We start from the raw sequence: 14,164 nt of genomic DNA, 5'->3' as shown, positions 1-14,164 counted from the left end.
GGTGTAGTGCGCAAATGGTTATAAAAACAAGTACGATCATTTCAATTTTTATATTCTTGTTAGTTGTAGAACCAAGGTCTGTAATCTATACCTGCTACAAGTACAATATGACAGGTGGTCCTATTACAATGTGTTCCAATGTTGAACATTTAGAAACAGTTTGACCGCTCTGCCGCTTTGGTACACGTGAAACATATCTCACATTGTGTAAAACAAATGAAGCATTGTATAGTGATCACTGCTTAAGTATCACTGAAGGATATAATTCAAGTACATGTGGGAATGAGGTACCAACATTGAATATTCCTCTGCTCTTCGATTTACAATTGGATACCTAAACACGTATTCATGTTTTGAGAGATACAAACACACCATAAGGCCTTTCAAGTCACTTCAGTTCAATCTACTGCTTTCTGAACAGTCTCTCAAACATTTGCATCTACATTCTCTGCTCCTGCATGCAGAATCTGTGGGCACAATCAACCAGACACAGCTGCTGCACAACCTCCATTGAATTCAACAGACTCATCAGTAGTTCTTGATGACTTGTGCTCTGTGGCCACAATCCAAAGCTCCACAGGGCTCCATGGGCACACTGGGGCTCCTGTGTGAACATTGAAGCTGCTGCCTCAGGACACATATCTTTCTTCAGTCTTCTTTCTGACCGTTGAGCAATATTCTTTAAAAGAATATGGTTATTCAATAAAAATAAATTGCTTACTCAAAAAAATTACCAGCTAGCCTATTACCTAGGAAAGTTTGTTTCTACATTCTGTGCAAGCTAAATTATACAGTGAAAGGAATAGTCAGAATGCATAAGATTAGTGAGAGTACTAATGTGATTTGATCCTCAAATAAATGTTCTAATGAACATTCCTACCATTTGATTTACTACAAATGTCGAAGTGTCATGTTAGGGCAGTGATTTTCAACCTTTTTTATTTCATGGTACACTTACAAGGTACTAAAATTGTCAAGGCACACCATCAGTGTTTTGACAATTGACAAGGCACGCTGTGCTACTGGAGGGAGGCTCACATCCCCCAATGGCCTTACTAATAAATGACCCTCTCTCAAACTCCCATGGCACACCTGCAGACCGTTTGCGACACACCAGTGTGCCATGGCACAGTGGTTGAAAATGGCTGTGTTAGGGTGTAAAAACCACGGCAAAAATGCCATCTTTATTTGTTCAATGATTCGGCAGTAAAGTTAATAATGTAACTGCAAATTACCATTGGACTAAGATACACTCTTGTTGGATAACTAACAATTTTGGACACATTTTCTTCTTAGGTGTGATACAGATTTAATGTTACTTGACATTACAGTGCAGATATAACTACAGTCAGGAGATTGGGAGCATGCTGGATATCATGCTAACTTCTCTCTTTGTTGCAAAAATTCTCACCTCTTTTCCTTGGTTATATTAACTATGGTGTAGTGCTGTGTCTGCATCAGCAGTAAATATGATCAACATTCACCATGGTTAAATTTAACCAGTGGATTTAACCAAGAGTTCACAAACCAGAGACTACTATACTTTCAAATCTAACAGTGGATTCCACAAGCCAATCAGGCAAGGCTCTCAGACAAATAAATAAGCAAAATTTGCCAACTAGACTATCCCTGCTTTAAACTTTGGTTTAAAAAGTAATCATGGTTAGCATCAGTGCATAAGATTACACAACAGTTAATGCTAATCAGGAAAGGGCCCAAGTGAAGATGGAGGAGGAAGCATGGCATGCCTCTTCTCTGTTAATGTTGGCGAAAAGATAACTAGCTTTACATCTGTTTCTGACTTTATTGACATTAACAATGAACCTCATGAACAAATACACTAGTTGATTTCAAAGGGACAATTCATACAAAGAATCACTGAGAGAAATAAATTTTGCTGGATTAAGCCTTATTTTTAAAATCCAGTACTTAAAATTAGAAAGAGATTTCTAAAATTGAAAGGAATATAGAAAGAATAAGTAATTATTCCATTCCTTGTTTTATAAATATTCTCTTCCACTAACGGAGGAGTGAAAAAAAGCTACCTGGAAACTGAGGATGCAGGTTAATAGTTGAAATCCCAGGAGAAAGCTGAGGTTGACCAGGCTGTTTTATAGGTTTTTCTTGGTCATCAAGTGAAACTAATTCCTAAAAGAATGGTTAAAAATTAAAGTGTTATGTGATTTTAACATAACCTTCCCTAATTTTGTGGGAAAGTTTTGCCTTGGAAAAGTGTTTGCTCTGTACCTGTTACATATTAACAGCAAATGCAGAGGCATATCATTTTAAAATTAAAGTAAATTGGCATTGCCTCTCTCAATTTGATTTTTCCATTCAGCAGCAGCCCTTGTGACTAATGTATTCATTGCAATTTGTGGAGCTACATCTTCTGAATACCTTGTTACCTCATACAAGTCACACAAACACATACCTGTAGACAGGTGGCTTAGAAAGAACTTATACTTGCACAGTTACATCTGTTTTTTGTTATAATGCAAGAAAACTGGAACTCCCCTTAAAACAGTAATTCAGCACAGTCATTAACTAGACATTATAGGTACAATCCAGCACAAATTTTAGTGCATTTAAGACCCATTAATAATCAATGAGGCTTAAGCAAGCTGAATTATCCCCATATCTATTATCTTTTGCACCATTAGGTGAACTAATTTTAATTAAAACTACCCAAGATTGTGACTCACAAGTGGATGCTGGTTGGACACCTATAATTATATAGATATAAATTAATGAAGCAAAACTGCAGTTTGAGATTTGCATATACAGCAGTTGAAACGTCAATCAGGGAAACCTCACACAAAATTCAATAAATAAAATGAAGCTGATGTGTATACAAGCTAGGAGTATAACAGTTTTGTCCTTGATTTCTTCTATTAGGGGGAGCTAAAGAAAAAAGGCACTAGTGATGGGGGAAGGAGAATGCTTGCAATTTTGGGCCTGACTGGGGAGGAAGGAAAACTGCAGCAGTAAAGGCAAGTAGAAACTGGCTGATTGCTTCTGTGCCGAAGTATCTCTGGGCTGTTGGGTGAGGCGCTGTAAGAGGGAAAACACAGCCAGCCACAGCCTGCAACTGCACACAGTGAGCTTTGCTGGCAGCTGGGGAGGAGAAAGGAAGGAAGGAGGAGCATTTTTTTTTTAACACTTTCAATCCATGGTTGTTTAACTCTGAGGATGCCAAATCCATGTATACTGCAGACCCACTGTATATCGCTTTTCAAACAAAAAGGCTCACAAAGTGGTCAACAAAGTAAAACAAATGAAAAAATGCTGACCAATCCTTGAGCTTAGGAAATTGGCAGAGTTTGAGATTTTGGGACAAGGATGGGGATCTAATACAAGAGGCATACTCTCTGTTAAGATGGTTGATGCGAGTGGAAAGAGGGAGAAACCTATGTATTGCAAAGTTCTCTGGAGGATTGCAAAATGAACATCACAGTGATGCTGCCCCCATGGGGTCTCTCATCAGTGGGTCCCATGCATTCACTCCCATTCATTTTATTACATGGGAGTGAATGGCAGCCATTTATTCATATGAGAGAAAGAAAAGGGGCATATACAGGTTTAAGGCTGAATTCATCTGAACCATCTCATAATGCCTTTATATAAATAATGAATATAAGCATTTGAACTACTTTGTGCCGTTCTTGTTGCCCCATTGAAAAGGATATTACAACTGCAATAAATTAACAGGGTTATCAAAATAAATCACGGTATTGGAGAACTTTCCCTACAACAAAAGACAAAAGTGAAAGTGTTTTAGGCTTTTGGTTTAGAAAAAGAACACTAAGGGTACAGACACAACAGAGGTTTGTAGAGTTGTGAACAGGGTGTTGAAACACACACACCCTCTCTCTCTCAACACTAGAACTAGTAATGCAATTGGATAGCAGTAGACACAGGGCTGACAAAAGATTAATACTTTCAGCAATCTGGAGCATAAGGAATGTGCTGCCACAGAAGAGGTGATGGCCATTGGCTTATAAGGCTTTAAAACAAACTGGACAAATTAATGGTGCTTGCTCAATCATAATAGCACCATGGACTTTCTATGCCTCAGAATACTGGTTGCTGGGAGATTTAAAAAACTCAAAGAGCTGTTGCCTTCATGCCCTGCTTTTGGGCTTTCCTGAAGCATCTGATTGGCTTTTGCTGGAACAGGATGATAGAGAAGATGGATGTTTGGTCTGATCCAGCAAGGTACTCAGGCCCACTTTTAAGGCACCTCAGTGTAGCGCTGAGCTCCAGCATGGGTGCTTGGTGTCGCATATGGTGCCCTGTGAGAAGCTGGTGCTGAGCCCAGTACCAGTTAGCACAGAGCTCAGTGCTGGACAGACGCTAGCGAGAGCATGGTAGGAACTCTGAGTGGCAGTGAGAGTCATGGGGGAAGGGAGGAGGCGTTTCAGGGTGGGGCAGGGGTAGGAACCAGGATGGGACCGACGGAGCCCTGCTCCACCATATCCTATGCTCTGTGTTGGGCTGAAAAGCTGTTATGCTCCTATGAATGTATATTATTTGTAAAACATTATTTATCTTAGTGTTTGTAAGCCTAAAACATATTGTTTCGTACATTATTTATGGGACAACCAAAAGACCAAGGCAACTCAAAATGTCCTATTTCTATCCTCTCAATTGTCATGAAGTATTAATTTTTGCATTGTATTAGTATTTTGGTTGTCCCATTACCCAAACATTATATTTTAACTTCAATAACCCCGTTACTGAAAGGGGTTTGTCACTGAATTAGCACCTAATCCTATCTCCCACCAACTTCTGCCATGCAACCACACTGATGGAGAGCATGACGCATGCAATGGTGAGGGAACGACCAGATGCCCAGAAGTGGTATTTAAAACATATCTGTCCCAAACCTTCCCTGAACTGCCCCCATTGGCACCTTACCTGCTCCAACCTGAGCTGGGTATCTTTACGGTGGCAGTGCAGAGCTGCTGGCCATTTGCGCTAGTTGCTTCATTGTGTACGACAGCAGTGAACCATTTACAGGGCAGCAGAGGCATTTATGACAGCGGACTGTAAAATCCACCATCATAAATGCCCAAGAGGATTGGGTCATTAGATGTACATATGCTTAAGAGCTGTGCTGAATGGGAATACTGAGCTGGGGCCAGCCAAATGATGATTAATCTTTTATCTTTGACACAAATCATTTTGTGTGTGAAAAGACTAAATACCAGAACATACACACCAGTATGGATATTAATCAGTGAGTTTCAATTATGACAGCCTCAAAAGTAAAAAAAAAATTTTTTCCCATGATTTCATGTAAATTCTAAGGATCTCAATCTCATTTTTTTTTTTTACAAATATGCAAAATTTTAGGCAGTATGTGTTACCTGATCTGGGGTTGAAGTTCCCACTAAAACCAGAAAGAAAGAAAAGAAATTAACAAGTGTGAAAAGGAGAAGTATACAAAAACATACCTTTTTAAAAAGCATTCTACACCTATTTGTGAGCTCTTTCTCTACAGCATTAAGGAATTATGATCAGATTTACTGTTATTAAAAGGCTTAATCTGATCTCAAAGCAGAGGTGTAATTCAGAAGTGTCACACATATCTCAGCTCACACATCATTTCATTTTAGGACACTTTTTAATATGGAAATGGAACAACCTACCTCACAGGATTGGTGTGAGGGAAAGTAAGAATTGCAAAATGTTTAGCAATTTAAATTTAATAAATACTGTAATGTTAACTTAATTGAATTAATTTAAACGTGTGAAAACAGCATTAAATCAGAATTGCCAGTTCCACTGGAGGTCAGAAATGCTGGTAAACACACCAATTTTGTGGCAAAATTGTGGTATTCCAAATTTGAAGGAAACTTTTCCTGTGTAGATTGTCAAAAGGTGATTTTTGCATACTCAAGAAATAAAGAAAAAAGAGGAAAGAGAAGATAGGATCCATAGTAAAAAAAGATTAAAGTTTATGTTTGGCTCTCAAATTTCTTGGGCTAAAGAAACTTTCAACTAATATAAATTATTAACAGAAGATGACTGAATTCACTGGACCAAACTGAATCAGTCAAGATTCAGCCAATCTTGAATCAGCCAAGAATATGGTCTGCCAAATCATTATTTACAGAGAAAATGTAATTGTACAGAATGGCCAAAAAAATTGAGAAAGGGGTATCTCTTTTACAACAAAATTATTGTCAGCTTGGCTTCAATTTAATGGAGAATTAGGCATAAATCCAGCATAATTTTCTTTGAAGTCAATATTTAAAATTTTATTCACATTTTGCATAGACAAAATTTTGAAAAGAGCTACAGAACATGCTCAAGAACCTGAATAAAATTTATATCTAATAGAAACTTTTAGTACTGGAAATTAATTTGAATTAGAAATACAGAACATGTGAAACAATACTTTTCTTTGATAGAAGTCACTTGTGATTTGTACCTTTCAAATTACACAGTTCAGGCAGTGATGGGCAGAAGAAAAACATCTATTTCTTTTCTTCATTTGCAGCTTTGTCTATAAAATGCTTAACAGAGCAATCTAGAGCTGTTTCTTGCCGGCACAGGCCCGCTGAGCTGGCTTCCAAATGTCAGGAATGTGCCATAAAGCACGTTTTCACCGACTTGGGATTGACCGGACCAGCATAAAGGCCCATGATCGCTGCCAGAGACTGGCTAAAGCCCTGGACAGGGTGAGTTTGTGCCAGCCAAGGCAGGCCACACGGGGGGGGGGGTGGGCTGGGAGAGGGCAGCAGGAAGACATTCTAGGGGTGGGAAGGGGGCATTTTAGGGTAGAGGAGGATGGAATGGGAGGTGGCTCAGGCCCAGGAGGCAAAATTGGCAGTGGCAGTACAGGCCAAATCCTAACCCCCACTCTTGGCCCAATCAGCCTTACATGAGCTGCTTGGATTTGTGCCAGAAACATTACTGGCGCAGATCCAAGTAGCTCCATAAGGTGGCTGGGGCTCAACACAACAGGGTAAGAGGGAAATATCCCCTTACCCTGAGATGACCTCCAGCCAGCACCTAACTTGCACTGGATACAACACAGGCCACTTGGCTTGGCTATTCCAGTGCAACTTATAATTGTGCTCTAAGAAACACAACTACATTATCAACTCTCTAAGTGAGGATTAATTATGATATTGGAAATCTAGATATCCAGCATATACCAACTTAATCCTTAAATAACAATAAATGCTTGCAGTATTTTAAATGACTGCCTTGTCCAATGAAATACAGTTGTGCCTTGGCATCCACAGGGGTTCCTTTCCTGGAACACTGGCAGATGCTGAAATCTGTGGATAATGAAATCAGCAAGTCAGGCACCCTGTAAACTTCTGAATGCAATCAGAGCGATGTTCTGGTCACGTCTGGAGGGCCTTCTGAGGGCCAGGGAAGCCTCCCCAACCCTCAGAGGCACTGTAAGACCTCCAGGAGGCCAAAATTGCAACTTCCAGTCTTCCGTCTCCCTGGCCCTCAGAAGGCCCTCTGGTTGCATTGGGAGAACCAGATCCAGCTGAACTTGTGGGTTTGGAACCCATGGTTAGTAAAACTGCAGGTTCAGAAATTGCAGATAATCAGTCTGGACCTGTATACTATTTTATTTGCTCCATTTTCCCCATTTGTTGCACCAACACAACTTCTGATGCTCTATTCTAGTTTTTTGCATTGGGTTTATTATATACATAAGGAAAGAGACTTGAAACCGATTCGCTTAATCCTGGTGATCTCAAAATTATTTTGGGAGTTTCATGACACTTAGGGCGCAATCCTAACCCCTTATGTCAGTGCTCTCCAGCAATGACATAAGGGCAATGCAGCTCTGAGGTAAGGGAACAAACATTCCCTTACTTTGAGGAGGCCTCCCTGAGTGCCACACAACTGCAGGATGCAGCACACTTCCCATTGGCAGCTGGAAAGTACTGACATAAGGGGTTAGGATTGCACTCTCAGAATTCTGGTATGGGGACAACTCATCCAACACACTCTGATTACTAGAAAAGTTTAAGAACAGTGCACGCAGGCCTGCCTGCACACAAGACTTTCCCTTGAAATGGGCAACTTGAATTGTACTCAGAAATGTGCATACTTCCACTTTAGCTAGAAAGATGAAACTTGAAGGATTAAAAAAATTTTTTTTGATACAAATTGAGGACATTGGGTAGCATCCTGACACTGATGAACAGAAATTCTCTCTGAAAATGAAAGGAGCACTGTGTTCATACAAGAGATCCTTGCACAAGCAGAAGGGATTCTTGTGCGAGTGGAACACCTCTTTCAATCCCAGGAAAGATTTGGTTCATGGAGGGAGCATCTGATTGTAGAAACCCTAGTTGGGATACTAGCCATGATATGCAACTCAAAATAGGGGCTAGCCCAGAGTAAACCACTCTATACAACAGATAGTATATGAGACTGTGGAAGTTGACAGAGCCAGGATAGTGTAGTGGTTCTGGAGTTGGACTGAAGGCTTGGAAAAATCAAGCCCCGCTTGACTCAAATCCCCGCTCAGCCATGAAGCTTCCTGGGTGACCTTGGGCCAGTCATGATCTCTCAGCCTCACCTACTTCACAAGGCTGTTGTGAGGTCAAAAGGAGGAGAGGAACTATGTACACCATCCTGAGCTCCTTGGAGGAATAGTGGTGAATTTTTCATAAAAATGTGAAAAATAAATGTTTCATCATCCCTTTACAGCCTTGAAATCAACCTTGTGGGGATCATCAATTACAGTCACAAATGTGTACAATACTTACACAATGGAAGCTGAACTTTATTTATTTTTCAGATTTTTATAATACCCTTCCTCCAAATAGCTCAGGACAGTGTACACAGCTGCTCCCCTCCTTCTGTCCTCACAACAACCCTGTGAGGTAGGTGAGACTGAGAGAACCTTCCTGGGCCACCAGGAAAGTTCATGAAACTTACTGAACTTATTTTTCTTATGTCTTATTAGCATTATCATCACCCAACTTTTCTATTATCTCAGCCAACATTTAAGAGAATCAATCGTTATAGAAATGTCATCACTTTTGAACCAGAGCTTTGTATTCTCTTTATAACATAATAATCTCTTTAAAATAGATATTTTACCTTCCTCAGAACTGCTAAAAGAGAAGGGAGGTTAAGAGAATTGGCAATGAAATAATCCGAATACTGTAAGTTTTAGGCTAAGCATACATTTGTTTCCAAAACTGCCTCAGTTTCATAATGAAAAAGAATCATTCTCAGAAGAAATTCTTAAACAAGACATTCAATATACAGTAGAACCTCCAAAGTTGACCACCTCTCTATAATGACCACCTCCTTAAGTTGACCTACTTTTCACAGTATGGACAGGCACTGCATATACACTATGGGAGACCAACCTCTCTATATTGACCACCTCCGTAAGTTGTATCTTGACCACATCAACCATTGCACAGAGTATTAATTTACCCTCCATAAGTTGCCCACTGAACACGATACTGTGGACCTGTGTTTTGTCTGGTTTGTCCCATCTTGGAAAAGCAAGAAGCCATGCGACAATCCCTCCCCTACGCCTGCTAGCGCATGTGCGAAAGGCTTTTTAAAGGTGGGCACACTGCACATAGCCGACAGACCTGCACCGGCTGCCGATTGTACCTGGACATGTACCAAGTTGTGAGGGACATGAGGTTGCTTGTGCATAATGAAGCCACTGTCCTTTCACTTTGGGTCCCATCACCAGTGCATTACTTTACACATATTGAAACACAACTGCTATTTTGCTGCCTATTCTCCCGGTTTGGAGAGATCCTTCTGGAGCACTTCACAATCCCTTCAGGTCTTCACCACTCAGAAAAGTTTAGTGTCCTCCACAAACTCGTCCACCTTCCTGCTTATCCCTGTTTCCAGGTCATTTATTAAGATGTTGAAAAGCACCAGTCCCAGGACAGATCCTTGAGGCACTCCACTTTCCACCTCTCTCCACATTTTTTGTCAATTGCCCACTGACACCCACTCTCTGTTTCCTGGTCCTCAACCATTTCCCAATCCATGAGAGGACCTGTCCTCTTATTCCCTGACTGTGGAGTTTTCTCAACAGCTTTTAGTGAGGGACCGTATCAAATGCCTTCTAGCATTTAGTGAATCTAAGGAGACTCAGTGAAGGCCAGGCAGCCTAAGTAAAAAAAGTGTGTTTTTTTTTAGCTGTTGGGGCTATGTAACATGCTACATGCTATGGGCTGGCAAGGGATAGCACTGGTCTGCCTGTCTGCTATGAAAATCAAGTTGTTTTTTTTTTTAACTTACAATTTTTTTTAAGCTTATGAATTTTCAGGGTTTTTTTAAAACACTGATTGTCTCTTGATACAGATAATATAAATAGTAAACATCACAAGAGGATCAATTCTCATTGATATTTGCAATAACACTTTTAAAAAATCCAATCTAAATAATAACTTGGTCTTGCATTTGTTGTCCTGGGAGCTAAACATGATAGTATTTAAATGCCTTTTTTTCCTGTATGTTGACCGCCTCCCTATGTTAACCAATTCCTCCAGTCCCTTGGGTGGTCAACTTAAAGAGGTTCTACTGTACATTTAGTCTCTGTTTTTGAAGTGTGGTGTTTGAATTTTTATCTAACATGCAAAATTTCTGTTTCAAAAATAAACGTGATCAGAAGTAATGTAGGTTCTGAAAATACAGTATTTAAACTCAAAATGAAATAATTGTTTAGAGTGTGAAATAATATACAAACATGTTTAATTTCAGTAGGTCTGACCTGTGCATACCCATGCAGGCATAAATGTAGCCCCCCATTCCCTTATGCTATTAATTAGGATCCATTTGAGATGCTAAGTAAGGTGACGATGCATCTTCAAGGTTAAAAGGAAGTTTTAGAATTCTATTTGTGAAAAGCACACACTGTAACACACACAAAATTGTTTATGTTGAATTTTTAATGTTTCTTATACACTCAGAAGTGCCGATTCCACCAGTAATCTTAGTTTTTTCATATCATCAAAACTTTTTAAGAGCTATTTCTCTGCTGCAAATCTAAGCAGTCCATGCAAGGACAGGAGTAGGGATTAGGATTTGGGGTGTACCTGCCACCGTCAATCCCACCCCACTCTCGGACCTGAACTGCCTCCCATCCTGAGGGATCCCTTACCCCTAAATAGACCTCCAGTCTCATAACCTGCACTGAATACAATGCAGGCCATGCAGCTCAGCTGTGCCAGAGCAGGTTAGGACTGGGCTGGCATTATAATATACATCATAATAATGTATATTACATCATATAATACAACAGCATAGTGTAAATTGTGGCTAAACTATTGATGCTCTGCCAAAAAATAGCACTATTTTAAAAATCCTCACAAAATTAACTAAGAAACAACAAAATATTCAGATAAACATGAAATTGTTCACATTTTTTAAACATTGTTAAACAAAACTTACATCTTGAAACATAAATGAGGTTTAAAATGTGATCATCTTAATTCAGACAGAAGTCTCAGCTCTTCAAAATGACACCAGCTTCCAGTTATGAAATACTAATTCACAACAATATGTCTGCGTATAATATGATTTGTAGAATAATAAAAATAAGTTTGGAAGTTTTGAAAGCAATTCCATGGATTTGGAGTTCCATGCGGTCAAATTACTTGTAACTCTGTTTTCTAATATATTGCTTTGAAAGACACTTCCCAGTTATTGTCCCACCACACACAAGCATATACTGGCTATTCTAAAAGAAAACATTTTGAAATCAAAATAACCACAACACTCCACACAGCCATCTGTATATACCCGCCTATGTTCTGTTCACCAATAGCGTGTCTGCAATGCATTTCTTTTTGCACATGCGGCAAGCCTTCTGCTTTTCTTTGCTGCTGCATTAAAGTTAAGCATGTTAAAACAGAACATTTCGAAGCAGCTGATTTTAGAGGCATTTGCAGAAACCATGCAAAGACTGAGACATGAAATTATGTAACCAACATTTAGAAATGCTTCCCATAAGAAGTGAGATAGTGAAGAGGATTTTTCACAAACAAAAGATTCTCAATTTTTAAAAGAATTCAACAGAATTTGATTCCTGTGTGGGTCATTAAAGTGGGATCGAACTAAGATTTACCCCCATGTAAACATCTGAATGGGAGAAGGGATTCACAGAATCATTGAGGCTCGCTGAGTTGCTGACTTGGTTCAGTTCCTTGCTGTAAGGGCAGAATTCTTGACACAACAAATAAGACCCACATTCTGAAACTTGAAATCCAGATCCCATAATAAATAAAGTAAACAAGTACTTATGGATTAAACCTTAAAATCATCTCATGTTTCATAGAAGAGTTTTACTTGAGAAAGTACAAAGGAAAAGAAAACACATGCACATATATAGAAACACACCAAGCTACATCATGACATTCTTTTTCCACTCTCACCTTCTCGCACAGCCACCTCGGGCTCACTTTTCTGTGAGATGGTCAGTGCCTCCACCGGCTCTTCCTTTGCTGGGAGAGGTGGAGGAGAAGTACCTTTAGCAACATGTTGAGTAATCTGTGTCTTGCCAATGACAGGTGGCTGAACTCTAACTGCAGGGTGATGATATAGCTTGTTTCTGTGAGAGCCAGAAACCGTATAGCCCATTCCACCAGGGCAGATTTCCTTAAAAGCAGCTAGATTTGGGATGGGAAAACATTCCTTTTAAGAGTCTAAAAGTGCAATCTTTTTGACACACTGGAAAATATAATGAAGAAAATGTCTGACATCAAGAATACTTTTACAAATGATCTAGTTTATAATTAGCCAAAATTATCAAATAAATGTGAATGCTATTGCAGAAATAACTCAGAAGCTTCATTTATTGTCCCTATTAAAAAGAGATTAAAACCAATTTCACTCATATTTTAAAATATGTAACATTATATTCTTTAAAAGTACAGTAGAAAGAGTTTTCATTTGTGATTGGCTGGCCTCACTAGAACTAGAATTCATGATTTTCCAAGGTCCCACTAAATAAATTAGTAGAATCAGATAGAATTACATCAGATCTAGCCCACCAATTTTGATTTACATTTTCTTGATCAAAAGATCACACATAGATATTGCAGGATCTGCTAGGATCATATAACCTGAACCTCTTAGAAGAATATTATAGGCAAAGGACATCTTATATAGACTACCATGTAAATTTTCCCACACTTCTTACAAACAAAAAACAACCACTGGAGGTTGCCAGCAGGAGCAGAGAAAAGGTGAGTGGGGAAAAAGATAACTTTTCCTTCTGGTTGCATTTCCTTTCAGAAATGTCCCCCTCAAGCTGCTATTCCTCCACTAGGGAAAAAGTATGTGGATCTGTAGGTTTTTCCATGTAGTGAGGAGAAGAACTTGAGTGAGAATTTTGAGGACAAAGATAGCTGGCAGGGAGAAGGTTAAGACCACCTCTCCATCCACCATCTTTCCAATCCTGACTGCAGGCTCCAGCAGCTGTTTTACTTTTTTTTTTAAAAAAAAAAAAGGAAAATGTTGTAAAGAACTCAGTGTGAGGCACAGTTTGACTCTATCATGTTATGGAAATCAGGGACCCTAAGAGAAATTTAATGCTGGAATAGCACTATTTTGAGAATTTTAAAACTCTTTTCAAAAATTTAGTAAACATACTTCACAATCCATATTAAGCCATTCCTGCCCAACATTGCACATAGGCAACAGGGACCAAATGTGGACTGGGCAAAAATGGGTTAAACCAGTATTTCTCAAACTGTGAGTTGGGTCACACAAAGTGGGTCACAAGCCAACTTCAGGTGGGTCCCCATTCATTTCAATATTTTATTTTTAATATATTAGACTTGATGCTACCACAGTATGGAATTGCATTTGGGGAAATGTTACAGACCTGTACTTTTAACAAGCTACTATGTATATTCTTTTAACAATGATAGTTAATGGGACATACTCCTGGGTAAGCGTGGGTAGGATTTCAGCCTAGGGTTGTTAAAAATGTTCTTGCTTGATGATGTCACTTCCGATCATGACATCACTTCCAGCGGGTCCTGACAGATTCATATTCTAAAAAGTTGGCCCTAGTGCTAAATGTGTGAGAATCACTGGGTTAAACCATTAAATGCCTGCAGAAAGGTTAGATTTGCCCAGTGACCAAAGATTCTCCCCTGAGTTACAAGCTCAAAATCTACAAGAACAACCT

General features: G+C 39.3%; 1 protein-coding gene across 9 annotated transcripts in view; it reads right to left on the bottom strand.

The window, feature by feature from the left end:
• LTBP1 (latent transforming growth factor beta binding protein 1) overlaps positions 1-14,164 on the bottom strand; it is a 244,734-nt gene that overhangs the window by 79,942 nt on the left and 150,628 nt on the right. For 3 of the 9 annotated variants that reach the window (XM_066618199.1, XM_066618207.1, XM_066618259.1), the window contains 3 exons: positions 12,402-12,635; positions 5,370-5,392; positions 2,046-2,148 (listed from right to left, as the gene is read on the bottom strand). The exons of 2 other annotated variants lie outside the window; for them this stretch is intronic. In XM_066618199.1, coding sequence (XP_066474296.1) covers positions 2,046-2,148; positions 5,370-5,392; positions 12,402-12,635 — 360 coding nt within the window. The remainder of the gene's footprint in view (positions 1-2,045; positions 2,149-5,369; positions 5,393-12,401; positions 12,636-14,164) is intronic. 4 more of the 9 variants (XM_066618233.1, XM_066618266.1, XM_066618215.1 and 1 more) reach the window with 2 other exon arrangements.

This window comes from Tiliqua scincoides, chromosome 1 (genome assembly GCF_035046505.1).
Source record: "Tiliqua scincoides isolate rTilSci1 chromosome 1, rTilSci1.hap2, whole genome shotgun sequence".
In the NCBI taxonomy this organism is placed as follows: domain Eukaryota; kingdom Metazoa; phylum Chordata; class Lepidosauria; order Squamata; family Scincidae; genus Tiliqua; species Tiliqua scincoides.
This window is presented reverse-complemented; position numbering and strand designations above follow the sequence as displayed.